This window comes from Canis lupus, chromosome 17 (assembly GCF_011100685.1).
Source record: "Canis lupus familiaris isolate Mischka breed German Shepherd chromosome 17, alternate assembly UU_Cfam_GSD_1.0, whole genome shotgun sequence".
NCBI lineage: Eukaryota > Metazoa > Chordata > Mammalia > Carnivora > Canidae > Canis > Canis lupus.
Window position 1 is genome coordinate 23,045,528 of NC_049238.1, and position 21,686 is coordinate 23,067,213.

Below are 21,686 nucleotides of genomic sequence, written 5' to 3' on the forward strand. Positions count from 1 at the left end.
AAAAATTCTTGGCACATCATGTCCACTTCCACACTCCAAACATGTCAAGCAGCCAGCATTGTGCATCAGACACTCTCATCAACATTGACTATTCTAAAAAATAAGAACTTTTATAGATTTTAAAGTAAAAAATGGTAGAATCTTTTAAATTATGTTTATTGACTTGATAAATAACACGGTTGAGTGTTTCTCAAGTACTTATTAATTCACTTCCTTTTTTTCTCTATCAATTGTGTATCTTTTGCCCATTTGTATCTACATATTGTTTGGGTATTTATCAAGTTTCTTTTTGATTTTTAGACATACTTTATTAGAGATGTTAACCTTTATCCAAAATTGAAATACTTCTATCAATTGCTTTCTAATTCTACCAAGTAGTCAAATCTATTTTTTAAAAAATTTTGTGATTTCCTCCCATCTGTTTTATAGATTATGCAATCCTCCCTTCACCAAAGATTAGATGAGTGTTTGCTGTTTTCTTCTAAGTTGTATTTGTTCCTCCTCTCCAGCTGGATCTGAGAACTTAGTTTGGTGTATGGTGTGAAGTAAGGGTTCTAAACTGAATTGTTTTGCAGTCACTCTTCTAATACTATTCATAGAATGCTTTTCCCCTTACTATTGACTTGTGAGTAAAAACAGGTTTCCGGGCTCTCTATTCACTTCCATCTGCTTCTTGCATTGACACCATTCTGTGTTATATTTTGTGTGTTTATGTTTTAATATCTGGTAGGCACTTTTTTTGATATTTCTCTTTTTAAAGAAATATAGTTGAATTCTCATTTATTATTTGTTTTAAATGAGCTTTAAAATGATGCTATCATGTTTCAGAATCGCCTTTCATATTCTGACAAATTTTTATTTTAAACCTTTAATTTCGTTATTAGCTTTTTTAGCAAAAAAAATGCCTACTTTTGTTTTTGTCTTTGGTTGTAGTGTTTGAATGTTAATAAATATTCTATCAAAAACTGTAGGGAACTACACCTCCTCCATCTCCGAAGGAACAAAAAGTACATCAGCTCAGCAAAATTTTAAAGTCTCTTGTGAGGAGCATCGAGCAAAGATATTTTCCATATTTTTCAGGTGAGAAGGCTGAAGCAGAGGTTATTATACAATTAATCTGAGACAGACTGGAATACATTATTAGATCTCTCAGCTCTGCTACCTACAAATTGCCTGGTACATATATAATTATTTTTCTCTGTTTGGTGGTTTGTCTTCCTCCGAGGCAAAACAAAATGAGCAAAATCATGCAAAAGCCTGGCAGCAAGGCCTCAAGAGTTCCAGCTGTTTTCTGCCTGTCTACATAGCTAGAGAAATAGATTGTAGTATCCTTTGAGAGAACCAGCATGGAGATGGCAAATAGATGTTTATTTTCTTGGTTTGGAGTTCAAAGGAGCAAGAAGTAGTGTTGGTCGTAGAGCTTTGATAATTTCAGGTAAGGAGAGTTGTCAGATTTAGTGAATAACCATACAGGACATCTAGTTAAATTTGTTCCAGAGAAACAAGAAAAACTTTTATTAATTTTTATTTTTTTAAGAAAAACTTTTAGAATATAAGTACATCGCAAATATTGCATGGGATGTACTTGTACTAAAAAATTATGCACTGTTCATCTGAAATTCAATTTTAACTGGTAAACTTTTATTTTATCTAGCAACCCTACAGATCAAGTAAATCTATATTTTGTGTGCCAGATGGTTCTTTAATCACCTATAAGCCTGTCTTAGAAGGAGCAATAGGGCCCACCGCTTTGCACTAAAGCATTCAAAGTCAAATAAAAACAAGTATTAAAGAAAATCCCACTTTCCTCCTCTTGGCATTAAACTTGCTCTGCCTGAGATTATAGAAACAGGTTAAGTGCTTGCTGATTAAATTATTTTAAAAAATGTGAATCGATGAAGATAATCTGATGAAAACGTTTTAAAATCATGAATTGTGCTGTGCTTAGCAGTCTTTTAAAGTTACATTTTATTTTCCCTTGTTCATAACCTGGAAGATTGTCTTGAGATGTAGTAGAGGGTAGAACACAGATTTTGGAAAAAGGGGACCCAGAGCTGTATGGTTTCCGGTTATGGAATGAGTGAGTCAGGGGGATGAAAGCAGAGGGAGTAGAGTCAACAGTACTGTTGTACTAACGCTGTACAGCAACCGATGGTAGCCATGCTTGTGGTTAGCGCAGCATAGCATGCAGACTTGTCCAACCACTGTGCTGTACATTAGGTGTCGACTATACTTCAAGAAACGAAAAAAAGATTACAATGTTGTATTCAAATACCCAGCCAGCTGATCCCACTGTCTCTTGTAGTTCTCCTGGGAGCTTCAGACTCACAGATCAGAAGCCCACTCAGCATCTCCACTGGCCTGTCTTACAGGCATCTCACACTGGACTTGTTTAAGAGCTCCTTCCACACCCAGCTCATCTCCTCCGTTCTCTCTAGTGGCAGCCAGCTAGGAGTTGTCCTTGATCTCACTTTTCCACACCTCCCGCTCCACAGCCACCCTCAAGACAGAGCTTGAGTCCCACCACTGCAAATGGCTTTCCCTGCCACCACTAAGCCTGGCCCCTCTGTTCTCTTATCTAGAAGTGGGCAGGATTTCCCCATCTTCACCTATCCCACTCTCGTCTCTTTTCATTGGCAGCCAGTGATATATATATATTTAAAGATCCCATCAAACTCTGGTTCCAACCTTTCAGGGGCATTCCATTGTGCACTAAATAAAGCCCACATGCCCTAACCTGGTTCCCCTGGCCCTCCATGTCTTGCCTCTGCCGGCCCTTCTATCTCAACTACCACTGACCCCCATGCTCACTAACTCTGGCTTTGAAGACTTGTTTTCTTTCTTCAAACAAGTTCATCTTGTTGCTGCCATTGACCTTTTATACTTGACTTTCCCCTCAGTCTGGAAAGCCTTTCATGTCTTTCCATCTTTTTGCCATCCAGGCATTGGACCGTCACCTCCCCCATGGAGCCTTCTCTACACGAAACTGTATTAAACAGTTTCCTCCCTCGGGCCTTCCACCCCTACACTCTTGATCCTCTGCTTTTTGTTTCCATGGCACTCATCAGTATCTGAGGTTATGCAATTTACCTATGTCTTTAAGGTTATTTCCTAATTGGAAATAATTTAATAATTCCTCTAAGAAAGAAATGTAATTTAATTGATACTTATGTACCTAGATGTTAAACTCTTATTTGTGCCTGTCTCCTTTTCTTTTGGAAGAAATGTAGTAGATACAATCACGTCTCACCCCTCCATCCCCGCCTCCTTCCTACCTCCCTTTTCCCCATTGGAGTTAGAAAGAAGTTAGAAGTTACAATGTGTAAAAAGCATAACCAGTAAAGAACCTGTAATACATACTTGATTTTTGTATTGTAAAATTATATATTATGACATCCCATCCCTTTCTGGAACTTGTCTTTCTTTCACTAAAGGCTGGGTAGAGATTTATCCAAGTTGATTACATGTAGATTTAGCGTGTTCGTTTATATTGCTAAGTAGTTTTCCAGGACACCAGTAAACCACAGTTCATTCCATCCCCCATTTGAGGGATACTTAGGTTGCTCTGTGCTTTTTTCTCTATTATAAGCAGTGTTGCAAATGAACATCCTTGCCCAAGTCCATTGTTGTCAACCTCTGTCTAATGTAGACACTTGGAAGTAGAATTGCTGGGTCATATGATAGACATGTGTTCAGGACAATTACCTAATTACCTAACTTACTATCCGCAACCTGGTGTGGGGGGAATCACCTGGAGGGCTCCTTAAAACACATTACCGGGCCCCACCCGAGTTCCTGTTCCATTAGGCCTGAGGTGGGGCTAAGAACCTGTGTTTCCAGCATTCCATCATGTCCCGGGTGCTGCTGGTGCTGCTGATCTGAGGACCACACTGAGATCCACTGGGTTTGGGAAAGTCAGATCTCAGTGACTTAAAACAACAAAGGATTCTGCTCACATAGTCCAACATGGGTCAGAAAGGGGGCTCCGATCATTATGGCTCCTCCATCTTGTGATGTTATCTTGACACAGGCTTTCACAATTTGGAGGACTTCTGTCCATTGTCTTCTTGATTTCCTGTGTTGCTGTTGAGAAATTCAATGCCATTTGGATTATCTGTTTTTATCTCTGACCATTTTTTACCATGGTTATTTTATTTTTCTCCTTAGAAGCTTATGGAATCTTGATCACCATTGGTCTGAAATTCCATGATGACATTCTTTTGTGTGGTTCTTTTGATCCACTGCACTTGGCACTTGCTGAATGCGTTCATTCTGGAAGTGTATGTCTTTCTGTTCTGGAAAATCTTCTTGAATTATTTCTTTGATGTTTTTATTCCCTTCATTTCTTCTGTACATTCTTTCTGGGATTCCTATTTGTCAACTAATTGGACCTAATGGTCTAATCTAATCCTCCTAATTTTTTTCCCCTTTCTTTCCTATGTATCCCATCTACTTTTAGTTTATTTTATTTTCTAGAAAATGTATTCAACTCTTTCTTCCAAACTTTCTGTTACTTTTACATATCTATCATCATGTTAAAATATACATTTCTTGATAACCATTTTAGATTGTAAATAAATGATGCAGATAATGCACAGAGTTCCCATATACTCCACATTCAGTTTCCCTATTTTTAGCATCTTATATTCATATGGTACATTTGTTACAATTAATGAGCCACTATTAAGGCGTCATTATTAACTAAAACTTATAGGTTTATTCAGATTTCCCTAGGTTTTGCTGAATTTACTTTTCTTGTTCCAGGACTCCATTAGAATATCACATCATATGTAGTTGTCATGTTTCCTTAGGCTACTCTTGACTTTGGCAGCTTCTCTGGCTTACCTTGTTTTTGATGATCTTGACAGTTTTGAGGAGTATTGGTCAGGGCTTTAGTAGCATGTCCAGTTGGGATTTTTCTGCTTTCCTTATGATTAGACTGGAGTTGTTGGGTGTGAGGAGAAAGACCACAGGGGTTATATGTCACTTTCATCACATCAGATCAAGGGCACATGCTATGAACATGATCTATCACTGCTTGACCTTGATCACCTGACCTGATGTTCCTATGTGCAGCTCACACAAGCTTCAAGAGACTAATGCTCCATCTCTTTAAGGGCTCTCTCCTATTCTTATTTCTAAGAACTTTTTTTTCTCTAAAAACTGTGTTTGAAATACTCCTTTGTCCTTACATTATGGTGGCAATAATTTATCTTTCAGAGGTTATTACAGGTTTTAGAAGTTTTCCTAAGCTTTCTGTATTTTTCTTCCTCAAAGTTCCTCTTTATATGATTTTTCCTTCAGATTAGAATCGTTTTTCAAGCATTTGTTGGTTCTTGGCTGGATGTTCATATTTTATGACTGGGACATTGCAAATCCATTGGGAAGCTTTTACAGATCTTGTCTGTAAACATGTAAACATGCAACTGGCTTGCATGTTTCACTGGGTATATCCATTTCCTGTTTTTTCTGTAGTAACAAACTGCCACAAACTTAGTGGCTTAAAACAACAGAAATTTATTTTTTCACTGCTCTGAAGGCCAGACATCTGAAATCAGTACAGTATCCTGGGATAAAAGGTGGATAAAATCAAGGTGTTTGCAGAGCCACACTTCCTCCAGAGGCTCTAGAGGAAAATCTATTCCTTGCCTCTTCTGGCTTCTTGAGTCTTCCAGAATTCTTTGACTTGTGGTCACATGTCTTCCACCTCTGTGTTTACACTGCCTCCTCCTCTCTGTATATGGAATCTCCCTCTACCTGCTTCTTATGAGGACCCTTGTAATGACATTTAGGGCCCACCCAGGTAATTTAGGGTGACCATCCCACCTCAAGATCTTCAACTTAACACATCTACAAGGACTCTTTTTTCCTTATAAGGTAACAATTATAGGTTCCTGGGATTAGAACCTGATATGTTTGGGTGGCCATTACTTAGCCTACTACCACTGGCAGTATCTAGATTTTTCTTTTCATTGGTTAGTTTCTCCAATGAGGAGTTCTCTGATCAGCTCCTACCTGTGGCATGTTCTTGGTGCTGAACAGAAGAAGGCGGCATACATTTTTAAGTAGGTAGACTTAAAATATATATCCCTATTTATAGTAGAAAATTCATCCTCCATGATGTCTAATGTCCCCAAGACCAGAAAGGCTTTCATTCAATCTCTTCACAGAGGGAACCCCTGGTTTTGTGTGATGGTAGGGGAGAGATGGGGGTGAAGGAATGAGCCAAGGATCTGGTTATTTTTAAAACATATCTGTAACTGATTTTCCTGTCTGCAGCACCTCTACTTCCAGCGGTATCTGGCACCTTCAATTTCTGGGCCTTTCTGGGGCTTTCAGGCAGAGTGAACAAGGATGTTTCTGGACCTATATGTCAACTTTCCAGTCTCCTAAGTAAGGTATCACTTGTCCATAAACTTCCCAGTTTCCAAAATTTTGTCATTGTTGTCATCTTTGTCTTTGTGGGTTTCTACACAACTGAAATGATTCCCTTTAGTGTTGTGTGTGGGTATGCATGTGTGCATGTGTGTGTGCATGTGTGTGCATATGCACACCTGTGTGCATGCACGTGAGTGTATTTTGGCAGACAGCACAAGTTTAATCTGCCACTTAAAATTATATGTTGCTTTTATAGACATTATGTAATAAAGTATGGAGATTTCCTCAAAAAATTAAAAACAGAACTACCTTAAGATCCAGCTATCCCACTTCTGGGTATACAGGCAATGGAAATAAAATCAGTATCTTGAAGAGATAGCTGCATTCCCAAGTTCACTGCAGCATTATTCATAATAGCCAAGATGTGGAAACAACCTAAATATCCATGGACAGATAAATAAAGAAAGAAAATGTGGCACGTATATATACAATGGAATATTAGACTTAAAAGAGAAGAAAATCCTGCTCTTTATGGCAACAGAGATGAACTGTCAGACCTGATGTTAAGTAAAATAAGCCAGACACAGAAAGACATATACTGCATGATCTCAATTAAGAGGTGGAATCATAGAAGCAGAAAGTAGAAGGGTGGTTGCCAGGGGCAGGAGGAAGGTGGACATGAGAGATGTTGGTCAAGGAGCACAAAGTTCAGTTATTCAGGATGAATAAGTTCTGGAGATCTAATGTACAGTGTTTTCCACCTTATTTTTAACCATGGAATGGGTCTCAACACCACTAAATCTGGAGCGCTTTTGTGCCAATATTTATTTTCTCCTTTCTTCTGTTAATGGAGAGAATTTCATTGATCAATTTTTCTAATCTTAGCTCAATGTGTCATTCCTGGGATAACCCCAACTTTGTAGTTAGGTGGAAAAAAAATCAGATGTGTGTCTCAATGTGTAGTCCCCCTGCCAGTGGCATCAGCGTCACCTAGAAACTTGTTAGCGATGCAAATTCTCAGCGACTCCTAAACTCCCAGGGTGGGGAGAGCAATCTGTGCTCTCCCAGGCCTTTCTGCTGATTCTGATACATGCCAGCCTCTGACAGTCCCTGTTGTAGAGGTGCATTGACTCATCTCTTACCCTTTCCCAGGAGAACGTGGGAGCACTGGGCCCAAGAGCAGTAGTGTGAGGCCCACAGTGAGACCCACAGGAGGGTAGCAGAAAGACTCACCAGGTGTCTGTTTTAGAGGTAAAGATCCCTTCCATGAAGGCCTCGGGAGGCATCCATTTGACTGGCAGCATTGCACAGCCTCCTTTTCGGTAGTAGCTCGCTCTGTGGGGGAGAAGAGGAGACCCAAACTTGGTCCTGGAGATGGCTCCGAGTGGGAGCTCTGCCAGTAAACAACAAGCTGTAGCCATTACAGGACTGAAAAGAATGAGGGGTTCATGTGGTTCAGGAGGAGAGCAGAGGAACACAGGTCATTGTTCTTAAGTTAAGAACTTTGGTGTCATTTAATAGGAGGCAGCCTGCTGGAGGCATGAAAAGAAAGATCTATGCAATGACTACAATATCCAGTAGCAGGTGGGTAGATTTTCCCAATGGGTTTCATGTATTATAACTCTCAATGATAACGATACTCCAGCCTGTGCCTGATAATCCTAATGGAAGATCCGACTTGGAGGAACTTGGAGCAGGGCCTATGTCTTGTTTGGATCCTCTGTGACCCTCACGCAGTGTTTTGCTCAATATAGGCACTTAACAAATAATCCTGAGAGCTAGAGGGGTGCTGCCTCTACTCCAGCACACCCAGCAGAACACAGGGCTGGTGGCAGAGCTGGCTCCAAAGATATGAGTTTTTATGATTATTAGTTTTTATCATGAGCTGCATTAAAGACATCACTGACAAAAACTAATGAATTAGCTCATACCTTTTTTTTTTTAAGATTTTATTTATTTATTCACGAGAGACACACACACACAGGGAGAGAGAGAGAGAGAGAGAGAGAGAGAGAGAGGCAGAGACAAAGGCAAAGGGAGAAGCAGGCTCCATGCAGGGAGCCTGACGTGGGACTAAAATCCCAGGTCTCCAGGATCAGGTCCTGGGCTGAAGGGGGTGCTAAACCGCTGAGCCACCCGGGCTGCCCTAGTTCATACCTTTGAAGCCAGCTCTATCCCTAGCCCTGTGTTTTCCTACTGGGGTGTGCTTAGGCAGGCAGCTCCCCACTAGCTGCCTAGATTAATTAATTACTTCAATAACATGTACAGTGGTCCCCCCTTATCCATGGGGGTATACTCCCAAGACCCCCAGTGGATGCCTGAAGCCACAGGTAGTACCAAATCTTATATACACTAGCTTTTACTTACACACATGTACCTATGATAAAGTTTAATTTATAAATTAGGCACAGTGAGAGATTAATGACAAAACTAATAGAACAATTATAACAATATCATGTGATAAATGTGAATGTGGCCTCTCTCTCAAAATATCTTACTATTCTGTACTCACCCTACTTCTTGTGATGATGTGAGATGATAAAATGCCTATGTGAGGAGATGAAGTGAGCCTAATGACACAGGCATTGGGATGTAAAGTTGGACTGCTATAAAACTTCCGCTGGTATGTCAGAAGGAGGAGCATCTGCCTCCAGACTGCAAACAATTGAGACTGGGAAAAGAGAAAACGTGGATGAAGGGGGCCTCCTATACCGAGTGTTTACTCTGCTAAGTGCTGAGGACATAAATTATAGTCTCTCTCACCCCAGCCTACGGTTTAGTGGAAGAAAGGCACACAGACACCTGAGTGTAGAACAGTGCATACAGTGATGCAGGTGAGTACAAAGCTCAGTGACACGGAGGTGGGGCTGAGGTCCAGGAAGAGTTTCTCAGGCAGCGGCTGGTGGGGTTGAGTGGTGAGGAGCTCTCCTGGAAGACCATTCCTGACACGTGAGATCACACAGGGCAAGTTGGGGTGGTGAAGCTTAGGGCCAGAGAGTGTCAGAGCTGAGGATGGAGAGGAAGGGCCCAATCATGGAGGGCTCGCTCGCTAAGTCTTGCTGCAATATTTGTATCTTAAACCAAGGGCAAAATAAAAATAAATAAATAAATAAATAAATAAATAAATAAATAAATAAAATAAAAAAAATAAATAAATTTAAAATAAATAAATAAATAAATAAATAAACCAACCAAGGGCAATCTTGCGTATTCTGAGAGAGGAGCCAGAGGGGTGCTGAGACTCTGAGAAGTTAAGAGGAGAGTGGAGCACCCAATCTACCCTGGAGTAATGGGGTGCCATCAGCATTCCTACCTGTGTTGATCACAATCAGTTCTCTGGGGGCCTCTGGGGCTCCCCCTTACTCTCCAAGGAGTGAAAGCTCCATGTGACCATCTCTCCTCACTCCACGCCTGGATTAGTGGCGGTGGGGGGTGGTGTAAGTAGTGACCATGCAAAAGAGTGATTTGCTCAGCTCATGCAACAAGTCACAGTTGTAAATAATCAGCTGAAAATGAAACTAGGGGTTGGGGTGAGAAGAGTAAGGTACATACAATAGAAGGGTTTTCTTTGTAATTAGAAAAATTATCTTATTTTTTTAATGTCCTTGAGAATAGGACAGGGAAAATGAGATGAAGTTGAGCTAAGTACCTATGGGCTTTGAACCACCCTTCTGTGGTTCCTGGTGTAGAGAAGACCGGGGAGCTGGCCCATTATGCTGCTTGTTCAGGAGTGCTCCTGCCCAAGTCCATTTAGAATTCCTGAATATTGAGGAGAGGTATTAAGTAAAAGTTTACTGAGAACTTTCTCCATATCAAATATCCGGGTTACACTGTGTCTGAGAACATTCTGGGATCAGGAAGTTGGAACCAGAAAGACAATGTACTTGAGAACCTGGTGTCAGTGACTGCAGTGTGATCCTAGAATTAGACCACCAGACATGGGCACTAATTAAGATGTTGTATGTCCTGGAATGGGACTTAAGGAAATGTTAGGTGACAAGTTGACAGCATACCAGAGATGACTTAGGGCATAAGCATCCACATCCCATTCTCTTGAGGGGATGGGGCTTCGCTAGGTGATGGCCACCTTTGCTCACCTGTAGATGTCCCGGGCCATTCCAAAGTCTCCAATCTTGGCCACTCTGCCAGGGCCTGGACAGGTTAAGAGGCAGTTTCTGGCAGCAATGTCCCTGGTAAGAAAAAAAGAAAAGAGAAAATACACTTCCTAATTTTATTTCCAGGAGGATAAACATGTAATATTCATCACAAGGATTTTCACCTCTAATCTGATGTTCAAATAGTTCCCTTCTCTGCCCTCTATTTTCTTTACTACATCATACTTCAGTATGAGAGGAATAGCTCGACCAATTCCAGCCCTCAGAACTAATAGGCGAGTGGAAACAGATTAGGGAAGATGATTGAAAATGTTTAATGGGATAATAATAATGAAAGTAATGATAATAGGAACTAGAATGTATTGGCCTTTTATTCTGTGCTAAGCATTGTTCTAAGTGTTTCATGGGTAATTATCACAACAACCCTAGAAGATACAGGGTGCTATTCTCATTTTATTAAAAAACTTTAGCTAAAAGAAGATCATATAGGGGCATAAGAAATACCATTTGGCCTAGGCTACGGTTTTGTACAGATTGCTGTTGGTTTCTGCCAGTTGCCTGAGGAGTGTTCTGAGACAGCATGACTTCCATGATACTAAGTTCGAGCAGTCAAGGTATTCTCCAATAATTCTAGTTGTCTTTTTAAATAAGCTACTATTATTCTTACATCCATGATTTCACTAAAGCCTTTGCTAGGCTGTATGCATCACAGCTCTGTGGCTGAAGAATGCTTTCTTTCGAGTCATAGGGTTATCATGTCCTCTTTGCTGTTGTACTCTAGATGGCCTGTTTTCCTATAGCATGCCTGGAAGGCATGGTCAAAGCTCTCCAGGACTCATCAACTCATCAACTGCTTACCCATCCTTGACATGCATGTGGGAATAAAGGATGCATCCAGAAGAAGTCTGGAGTGGGTCTCTAATAATATTACAGTCCTGGACAGAAAAAAATAGGAGTACTTCTTAGGGAGTACAGGTGGTGGTTTCATATTTTCTTTTTTTTTTTTTTTTGGTGGTTTCATATTTTCATCTGGTTTCCCAAAGGTCTTGATCTTTGGTGGAGAAATAAGGACACGGAAAATAAACAAGATCTGGACTGTGGGTCATTAGGACAGTTAAGACACCAGAACAATGAGTCAGAGTGGGAGATGGATGTTGTTAATGTCACTGACCTGATGCAGAAGGTTTCAGTTGAATTTTGAGGAGCAATGGTGCATAAAATGCCCTAATAAAACTACAAAAGCATAACATATATGACATCAAAAAGAAGAAAAATAGTAGGATATATAGCCATTGCTTCTCAAGAGAAATATACTGAAGTAGACCAGAAACAATATTTATATCTCCAGGAAGGTCTTTACGCTGATGTGCATGAAATGGTTGCTTAAAAAAGTGATCTTGAATTTAATGGCTAGAAAGTGAATGTGATATCATAGAACACACCAAGAATTGGTAGAATGACCCATAATTCTTGAAATGGCAATAAACCATGTCCAAAGGAAACAGGTCTAATAGAAAAATGGGAGCCTGTGAATCTGGGGAAGGAGTTCCACTTTGAATTCAGGAGGTGTGCATGCAGGGGAGCCTGTGAATCTTGAGGCGGATGCCAGGGGAGGAGAGAGGATTAGAGGTCACACTGCTGTGGGAGTGTGCCACAGAGCTCGCAGCCAGCGAGGAGGTGTAAAAGATAATTTCCTAATGCCAGTTACCCCAGCAGAGAAGCTTTGATTGGGACAGACAATTGCTGCTGGAAGTTGCCTTTTGCTTATAAAGCAGACCATCTGATACATTCCTGATTTGATCTTTGACAATTTCATTTCTCTAAAAAAGATAAAAGTAGCAACAAACTATTACTCTGGGATCTAATTCTGACCTTTGGTAACTATTTACAGATGTGGAAGTGATAGGAATCTTGAGAGAATGTGATCCTGTTATCTCATTATCTGTAATAACAGAGCACTGGAGATAGTCCAAATATATCATAGCTCTAGGAAAGCAGATTTCAAAATGTCAGAGGAAAGAAGAATGGGGTCCCTTAGCTGGAGACTCTGGATGCTCGGTGATGAACATGGGGCAGAGATGAGAAAGCAGAAACAATCTCGGTGAGAAGGGAAGGCAGGTGTCCAGAGTCACCAAGGTGACCGCACAGCTTGCTCTCCAGTAGAGGACACAGACAACAGGTGGAAAGATGGCTCTAGCCAAGGATGAATTCCAAGAATTGCACAACCTTGTCCCGTCTGAGCACCAATAAAGGCCAGAGCTGAGATTTATGGAAAGTTTTGGGCACAACGAAAAGGTCATGAACAAGGACAAGGCTACCTGGGGCTTTGAAGCAAGGGCATAGCTTTGGAGGGGAACCTGAAGGATTGGTCTCAGCTCCTTTTATTTCTATTAAGCACAAGACCTACAAGTTGGGCAGAGTCAGGATCAAGAGGAAGATCAGAAAACCAAAGTGATGGAGTCACAGTGAAAGGACATGCTGGTAGGAGTGTTTTTTGCCTTGTTTGAGGAAGGACTTTAGGAGCCTAGGTGAGTGCATTTCTTGGTCTTTAATTTCTCCATTTTTATTAGAGCAGAAAGCATAGCTTGCTCTCTGCTTACATGCTTTTCCATTTCTGAACTCATACAACTTCTCTCATTTCCTGCTTTGTAGTTACATATTCTAATTATTATGAACATGTCTTACACTCTTTGAAGACATGGGTTAAGAAGTGATTGTTCATTCACCAGGCTGGTATTTACTAACTGTGAAGCATATCATTAGGAGGAGCTTTGCAAAGAGCCTAACAGTCTATTTGACTTTTCAGATTTCAGAATCAAGGTGTCAGCTGAGAAAGTCATCAACATGCACATGGAAAGAAATATGTATAATCTATCATGTCTGTAGCATTACATGTGGGTTTGATGTCCCAATCAAATACCTATTTAAACATAAGGATCCTACAGAGTAGAAGAAATGAAGTATGGAAGCAAAGAAAATAATCATTCTGCTTCATTTCAGAACATTTTAGAAAAAAGTTTAATGTATCCAACAGACATTAATTGTGCCTCACAATATACCAGGGTATGAAGATGAATAAAACAGGGTCCTTGCCTTTGAGTTACCCAAAGTCAAATATGTGAAAATATGAACTCCTCTAACTTCCCTTAAAGAGTTTGGTTCTCTAGATGGGAAAAATGTTAACGTGATGGAGGCAAGAATCCCCGAGGCGAAGTGGTCAAGGGCAGCTCATCTAGATCTCCAGCACTGGGATGGATATTTTATGATACCCATTTTACATATGGGGTAAATGAAGCCCCGACAGAGTAAGTAATTATCTTAAGGACAAGTGAAGCCGAGTCATCCCAACAAGTCTGGAGAGAGACCTACCATTCTACTCTGAAGGGGGTGGTGGGGATCTGGGCTCTTGAGACATGCAGGGGAGCGTGCAGAAGGTAGAGGGAAGAGCAGGGTCACGTAGACTCACCGGTGGATGAAGTGATTTTCCTCCAAATACTGACAGCCACAGGCGATGTCCTGAGCCACATGCAGAAGGTCCAGCATGGCCAGGGAGGAAGGCTGGTTCTGTGGGGAGACATAAGCGATCCACTGACAAGACGCTCATGGGGAGAGAAGATCTGAAACACAGGCTTCAAGCTGAGGTCTCAGCTCTGGCCGCACATCAGAAATCACTCAGCGGCTTTAAACACAGATGCCCGGGCCTTGATCCAGACCAATGAACCCGCCTCTCTGGGTGGGCCTAGTGTTTGCAGGGGTCACAGCACCCCCCTGGGTCAGTGCAACGTACAGCCAGGGCTGAGAGCCTCAAACTAGAGCAGCCCAGGGTGGGCCAGGACAGGTTGGCTCCTGTCCCCTTTTCATTATTTTGCACATTTTTCCACCTTAATCTTGACATTCAAACCTCCCCAAATTATAAAAAAACCTGCGAAGAAATCAAGGGAGAAAATGCTTTTAAAGTGTTTAAAATTATTTAAAGAAATAGTCTTCAAGAAGACCCAGACCTAAAGTGGGATGAAAAAGAACAAATTTCAGGAAATGCTGGGCAGGTGAAGAGCTATCTCAAACTTTTTTCTTGAAAAGAAAAATCTTCTTAAAAATTTATTTATTTTTCAAAGAGAGAGAGAGAGCACAAGCAGGGGGAGCAGCAGGTAGAGGCAGTAGCAGGCTCCCCAGTGAGCAAGGAGCCTGATGTGGGACTTGATCCCAGGACCCTGGGATCATGACCTGAGCTGAAGGCAGACACTTAACCATCTGAGCCACCTGAGTGTCCCCATGTGAAGTCTGTTGTGTAAAAGGAGGCATCACCCCGCCCATGGGGTGTACTTGCCTCAGCTTCCTCGGCAGCCTTGCTAAGCTCCTGGAAGTGTTTTCTGAAGGCGACATCCCATCTTGGCGTCTCTCTTAATTCCTAAATCCCTGAAGTCTGTAGCAGCATGTTATCATGCAGTGTCACATCCACTGCTGTTGAGTTTCTTTGACCATATTCCTATGGAAACTGTGAGGTCTCCAGGCAGGGATTTCAGCGTCCACTTCTACGGTATAGAGCACGATGCTCGGCACACTGCAGTGGTTCAGTGAGAACTGAGAGCCAAGCATAGTTGATTATAGTTGAACTATGATTTACCAGAGGCTGCCTGGGAGCTTTCTCTGCCACAGGTCAAGGCCACCTCAGGACTCCTTGGAGCAATAGTATGGGTCTAGGGGAGGCAGACAGGAGTAGTGCTTCTCTGGGGCATGCTTCAATTCTGAGGAGGACAATTTAGGGAAGGGAATACCCTCTGCCCATGGAACATCAGGCAGTGCCTTATATGCAATAGAGCAAGTCCACGCGCATGACCTCCTTTGGTGCAACATCCTGTGTGGACGTAAGGAAGAAAGGGTATGTCTATATTAAAGAGGAGAAGGCTGAGGGCTCAGAGAAGCTAAGTGACTCACTCCAGAGCCAAAACTGCCCAGAGCTGGGATCTGGATTGGGCAGAGGCAAGATTCTAGGAGTTAAAACTGGGCTGCTCAGGACAATGTGTCCTAGAAGGGATGGAGTATATACGGATACGGTGCAGAGTACCCAACTGAATCAGAATACAACACACAAATGCCATGAGCGATATAATTCAGTGGCCAGTTAAGCTGACATGGGCTTCATCTCTGCTCATCCTCTACTGACTGTGACCTGGGACTAATTGCTTTGCCTCTCCCCAAGCCAGTGTCCTTGCCTGAGAAAGGGGCATGACACTCTCACCCTCCCTAGATTGTTACAAGGCACATAGTGAATCCTTCATGAAGGGACCTGCGGTTATGGTGGGGCTACCGCCTGGAGGCCATGGTAGTCTTGGGAAAAGGGTCCTGTGTTTGGCTTCTCTAGGGGCCTTGTTAGGGTCAGAATCACCGGGCACTGTGAGAGAGATACTACCCATTTCCTGGGAGGAAAAAAGATAATATATTTCCAAGGGAAATATTAATCCATTTTGCTATAGTATTAGGAATATCTTCTTTCTGTCCAGGAAAATGTTTTATAAAAGAGGACCGGTCACAGCTGCCCCTGAGTCTCTTTGTGTCTTAGCGCCCATCACTCAGGGTGCAAGGACCATTGATGTCTTAAATGCCTGGCATGCTGTAGGGACTAAATCTTCCCAAGAACTAACCCACGGGCTGCGTTTATCTGAGCTCCCTGTCTTTGGCTGCTTAGAGCAAATTAACTGCTCCACTAATCAGTTTGCACAGAAGTGGAGTGTTGGCAAGCTGTGTGTGTGTGTGTGTGTGTGTGTGTGTGTGTGTGTGTCTGGGGGAGAATTGGGGAAGGTTTAGATGTTGTGTCAAAACTGATAGTTAAACTAACAATGCAGAGCATAGCTAGTGTGTCCAATGGCATTTGTATCAATCCTGGGCAAAGAAGGAGTTGGAATATGTATTTTTTCCCCCACTTATTTGCCCCTGAGTATGGCAATTTTTTTGGTAACCAGACATCCTTTGGGCAGCCATGGTCATGGACATAAATATCCTGTCCCAAAGCAGATTTGTGGGATGGAATTTGATCAAACAGGAACGAGAATTTCTGGGCCAAATCGGTTTCTTGAACACAGGAATTATCAGTCTTTGCTATGCTCTGATGTCCATTGCAAATCAGTAAGAGAGCCGTCTGCATGCCTCTGAAAAGTGTTTGATCACACGATTCTTTTAAGCATGAATGTTGAGTGTGTAGCACCTCGGGGCACTGTTATTCCCTTCAGGGACACTGTTTGGACCAAAATCCTACTTTTACAATTGAAGAAAACAGGCCCAGTGAAGGAGAATCATATCTTTGGTCTCAGTTTCTGAGAGGCTCTTCCCAGGGAGTAACATATGTCCTAATAATATGCAGAGTAATATTGATATCTTTTCTTTCCTTAGGTAAAGAATCACAAGGAGATGGAGTGAACTGTTTCACCAGTGAAAAACAGAATAGGGATATATGTTAAAGATTTTACTTATCTATTTTAGAAAGAGAGAGAGAGAGCGAGCAGGGGGACAGGTAGAGGGAAAGAACCTTAAGCAGACTCCCCCTTGAGCGTGGAGCCTGATGTGGGGCTGGATCTCATGATCCTGAGATCATGACCTGAGCTGAAATCCAGAGTCAGATTCTTAATCAACTGAGCCATCCAGGCACCCCCAGAATAGGAATATATTTTAAGTCGATGCAGATAAGGGCGAGAGAGAAAGGAGAATGGAAGAAGCAGATGCAGACAGGGAACACAAGGTCATTGTCATAAGTGATGAGAAGTCACTGCTGCTGGAGCCTCGTCTTTCCAGGCTCCTGACATGGTCGACTTTTCATGGGCACCAAATGCCCCTTCATGCATGTCGGAGCCAACACTGGTCTGGCAACCTTGGAGCCACCGATTTGCCCTCGGGCATGAACCCAAAGCAGAGGCTCTGACCTGTACACTGTGACCTCCGGGTCCAGGAGCCTCCTGTGTACTGAGCATCTTCCCCAGAGCTGCTGCCCACAGGCATTGCCATGTTCCAAATAGGTACAGACACTGTTGTGGTTAATGACGGCCACCTGTAATTGAGAGACTACTGACCCTTCGATGGCTTCTGTCATTATTGATTGAATCAATGGATACCAAAAGACAGCCCTTGGATTTATATCTGGCATATCTCAAACCCTCGATAAATATTTGTTGAATAAAAACTGGGTCTGTAAAACTATTTTGACATTAAAAAGGGTCTTCCCTCCTTGAGAACTTGGGGTCCTGGGACCAAATGAGGTTTTCATTTGTACGCATGAATTTTGCTTCCATGACAGACATGATTCGCCAGGATCATTCTGTCCCTCTGCATCTATACATCTGTTTTGTCACTTCATGTCCGTGCATATGTCATCTGAAGCCAGAGCCTCTTAGGCGGACCATCTCTGAGGTCCTTCGATCCTGATCATCTATGGAACTGCTGGACCTCAGGGATGGCAGGAGGAGAAGACCATAGACCTTGTCTGATTCCGAATGCCTAGCTAAGCACCTGCACACAGCAGGTCATCGGGTAAGCCCCGAGAGTCTTGGGGGCTTCAAACAAGTGAGCCAGCTGGAACTCAGGCCTTTGAATCCAGAGAGTGTCACAACTCTACCCACCATCTTTTGGTGTGTGTATTTCTCCAGCTGCGATGCCCACCAGCCAGTCCCTCCCTCCTTCATTCTGTGAAGGGTTACTGGTGTAGCCCCCTCTGTCCACCACAATGCATGTTCCTTTCTCACAGTCAACCTGATCCTCACACAGCTAACCTGGATTTTGTGGTTCTGAGAATGCATCATGCCTAGCAAGTCTCCCAAATGCCCAGGGTAGCTGCTGCCACAAACACATGGGCACGGGCTCGCTCTGGAGAGCTATCATCCAGCACTTAAAATCACCTCTTGTGGGCAGGCATCCCCAGAAGGACCAGCTCGCCTGGGATGGGTGGGTGTGCATGAAGGTGAGGAGCAGGATGATTGGGGTGCTACCAGGATTTGGGGTGTGTGGCGGGCAAGGAGAGCCACACAGAAGAAGAGTGGGGTCAAGGGTTAGAAGAGTGGATTTGGTGAGTGGGATCCTGACCCTCAGAAGCGGCTCTTCCAAGGAGAGTCGATCATCTTCTGGCTGTGGGCATCCCCTGGGCAGTGCCTGCAGTTCGAGGTCACAACTTGGAATTAGATCAGGCTCCTCGTTCTGAGTCTCTTTAGGGTGACACAGGGGTAGAAGGTGGTTGAGGTATGAACGACCTGTTTTTCTTTGCTGGTACTCCATTCTTTGGGACAATATACAGATCCTCTTTATCATCAAAAGATGTTTTTGCCTCCAAAAGAGAGGGAAGATCCCCACCCACAATGCCCTTGGGCTGGCCAGGTATGGGGATTTCCCCTTTATGAGGAAATCTGTCCTTGGCATGCACAGTACTTCCTTCTCAAGCCTTAAGAATGTCCAGTGGGAAACCCAGAGCTAGGCCTCTTCCCAAAATGTGATGCTATGTGTCCCCATTTGACCTCTGCTACAAGCACTGCCGAGAATCTCAGAGCACAAGAGCTGAAGGCTCTGCCTTGCTGAGTGGTGGTGGGAAAACCTGGTGTCCGTACCCTGCAGAGATGTCTGCACGGCTGGTGGTATTGGTTTTCAGTGACCCAACCTCGTCTTGGCACTGCATGGCTCCCCAAAGAGCACATTGGGATAAACAGCATGGTAGGTTGGAGAGAGCCCCGAAATCAGGAATCCCAAGTTCTGAGTTCCAGTCTCAGCTCTGCCGCTTCCTGTTTGGCCTCAGGAAGTCACATAACCTCTCTGAGCCACAGTGTTCTTATCTGTACAATTAAGGTGAGATCTACGCCGTCTACTTCACAGGGTGACTTTCAGAAATGTGGCAATTAGGAGGAAGACGAAGATAATGTGGATGAGGGTAATTATGGGATGGGGTTGGTCCTTCTCCCCCTTCCCCCCATCCCCCTGCCAGGGGCGCTCAGGTGTGCACACACTCGTCTTTTCAGGAAGTTAGACTGGATTCTTCTTAGGTGCTGAGACAGGTCACCCAGGAGCTTGTAGGCATCGTAGGGAGGCTCCCAGGGCTAAGGTATTCTAAGTTCAGTCTGACCGACCATGGGGATTAGAGCAGGCGTGATCTTTCACGGTATCCACCTCCCGTCTGAGTCCCAGAGAGCACAGTGTTCAGTTCTGGGCTTTCTGTAGCAAGGCTGCTGTCGTCGTCTTCTGCTTTCCTGGGGGTGGGGAGGGTGCAAGTCTTCCTCATGCTCTTCATGGTCCACAGCTACTTGAGGAAACTTCTGGGTCCTAGCTCAGGGTTCTTCTCTGCTCCAGTTCCTGGTGCCCAGAGCCTCCTGAAGACCCCGGCAGTGACAGGAGTGGGCAGCTGGACTCTGGGCATGCCCCATGTGCTATGTCTTATAACTTAGAACCACCTTAGAAAGATTCTAGTCCAGCCCTTGGATTTCACAGTGCCGATCCTGTGGTTACGGGCTTCACAGTCCTAAGCCACATGGTTGTCTAACTAGGGTTGGTGGATGGGGGTGGGTGGCATTCCTGGGTCCGCCCAGGTTTCTTCACTCCCCCAAGCTCCAGCCCCTTAATCATGACACACATGCAGAACCTTCATAAATATTATAGTATTTTATTTTGACAGTAAAGGTACAAGGTCAGGATGTCCCCACTTAAGAAATGAGGTTAGTGGGGTCCAGAATGAGTAGATGTAGAATGTCCTGTCCCCAAGTCAGTTGAATTAATGGCATGGCTGGCATGAAAGTCCTCCTCTGTGCTTGTCCCTAATTCTCGGAATCAGCAGGTCACAAAAAGGGATTCAGGCTGGAGGCCCCATTGCACAAGCCCTGCTCAAGCTCCCCAGGGTGGGCTCAGCCCTCGTCTACCTTCTGTGCAATCTCTCCTGGCCATTCCCCCAGATACAAGCCCCAGGGCTGACTCCCTCGGTCCCACTGAGTAGGTTGCTTCTCAGGCTGCCCACTCTTGCCCCTCCCGCCCTCTGCTCCATTCCCTGGCTCCAACCACTAGGGCAAGACTGGTTCTCACTCACCGGGCGAGGGCGGGTCTCCCGGAGGAAGGACTTGAGGTCTCCTCCTGCCATGAGCTCCAGGAGGATAAATCGAGGCAGGGCTTGCAGACTCACCCCGATACAGCGCACGATGTTCTGGTGGTTGAATTTGCTGCAGAGCAGAGGGGAGTAACCAAATTTAACTGAGCTGAGTCTGGGAAAATCTTAAAGAGGAAGAGCAGGATGCAAAGTTATGTTTTCAGCAGCTGCATTATGTAAATGCCTTCCGTCATGTGGGTAGCCGGGTCCCATGCCCAGCCTAGGCCGGGGGGGATCTCACTCCTGAGCAGGTGCGAGAACCAGAGGGCAGGCCGGGCAGGAGTCCAGTCTGCATGAGAGTGTTTGGTTGGAGGCAGGAGGCTGCTGCACAGGTACTTAGTAAGGAGGTGGGGTCAGAGGGCGGGCGGGACGAGAGAGCGGCCAGGGTCTGGGACAGTGGGGACAGTGGTGCGTGGACTGCTTGCTAGGATTCATGTGTGAGTTCTTCGAGGACGCGTCAGGCAGAGGAGCTGAAGGAACTGCTTCCTCTGGGGACCGAGTGAACCCTGCCAGGAGACCGTGTGTGAAAGAGAGTGAGGAAGAGGCCTGTGCGTGCCTCCCCCATGGGTGCTCATGGGGACGGAGTAAGTCTGGCCGAGAGGCCCTACGATTTGGGTTTTCTTGCTAATGTGATCCTGTTAGGACGTGTGGGGCAGGGGGGCGGGTGAACTCCGTCTGGACACACACACGCAGAGCCGAAGGTCTACATGGCTCTATGCTGAAATAGAGTAGTGGCGGGTTATCAGCAAGAGTGAGACTGGGTGATTTGGGTCTCCTTCCATATCATCTTACACTTCCCAAGTGTTGTTCAATAATCATGTATTACATGTGTAATCAGACAATAGGTTACCCTTAAAGCAAGGCCCTGACCCTGCTGTGCATCCTTCTGTGGACAACACAGGCACCTCACATACTGTCCACTTCCACGCAGGGGTGGGGGGGAGGGACCCGAGGCCACTCGCATGTGTCTGGATGTTTGAGGCTCTCCAGCATAACAGGAGGCTATGAGTGTGGCGAGATCTCAAGGTCAAGCACCTGTGTCCTCCTTAAGGTGGTCTGCGGCCGGAGCACATGCCCTCCCAAGCCCTGGGCAC

The 21,686-nt window shown here is 44.1% G+C and overlaps 2 protein-coding genes across 4 annotated transcripts in view; one reads left to right on the forward strand and one right to left on the reverse strand.

Moving 5' to 3' along the window:
• The window catches only part of CLIP4 (CAP-Gly domain containing linker protein family member 4), a 99,898-nt gene extending 93,500 nt beyond the window's left edge, over window positions 1–6,398 (forward strand). Inside the window, exons 17-18 of one of the 3 annotated variants that reach the window (XR_005372271.1) lie at window positions 1,081–1,176; window positions 6,280–6,303. Coding sequence is in view for 2 of the 3 variants with exons in the window: in XM_038561178.1 (XP_038417106.1) it covers window positions 6,280–6,397 (118 nt within the window). In the remaining variant the exon portion in view is untranslated. The other 2 variants (XM_038561178.1, XM_038561181.1) reach the window with 2 other exon arrangements.
• Window positions 1–21,686, reverse strand: part of ALK (ALK receptor tyrosine kinase) — a 680,979-nt gene that overhangs the window by 6,937 nt on the left and 652,356 nt on the right. Inside the window, exons 23-26 of the mRNA XM_038561183.1 lie at window positions 20,536–20,665; window positions 13,960–14,057; window positions 10,476–10,568; window positions 7,612–7,713 (exon numbers count right to left, since the gene is read on the reverse strand). Coding sequence (XP_038417111.1) covers window positions 7,612–7,713; window positions 10,476–10,568; window positions 13,960–14,057; window positions 20,536–20,665 — 423 coding nt within the window. The remainder of the gene's footprint in view (window positions 1–7,611; window positions 7,714–10,475; window positions 10,569–13,959; window positions 14,058–20,535; window positions 20,666–21,686) is intronic.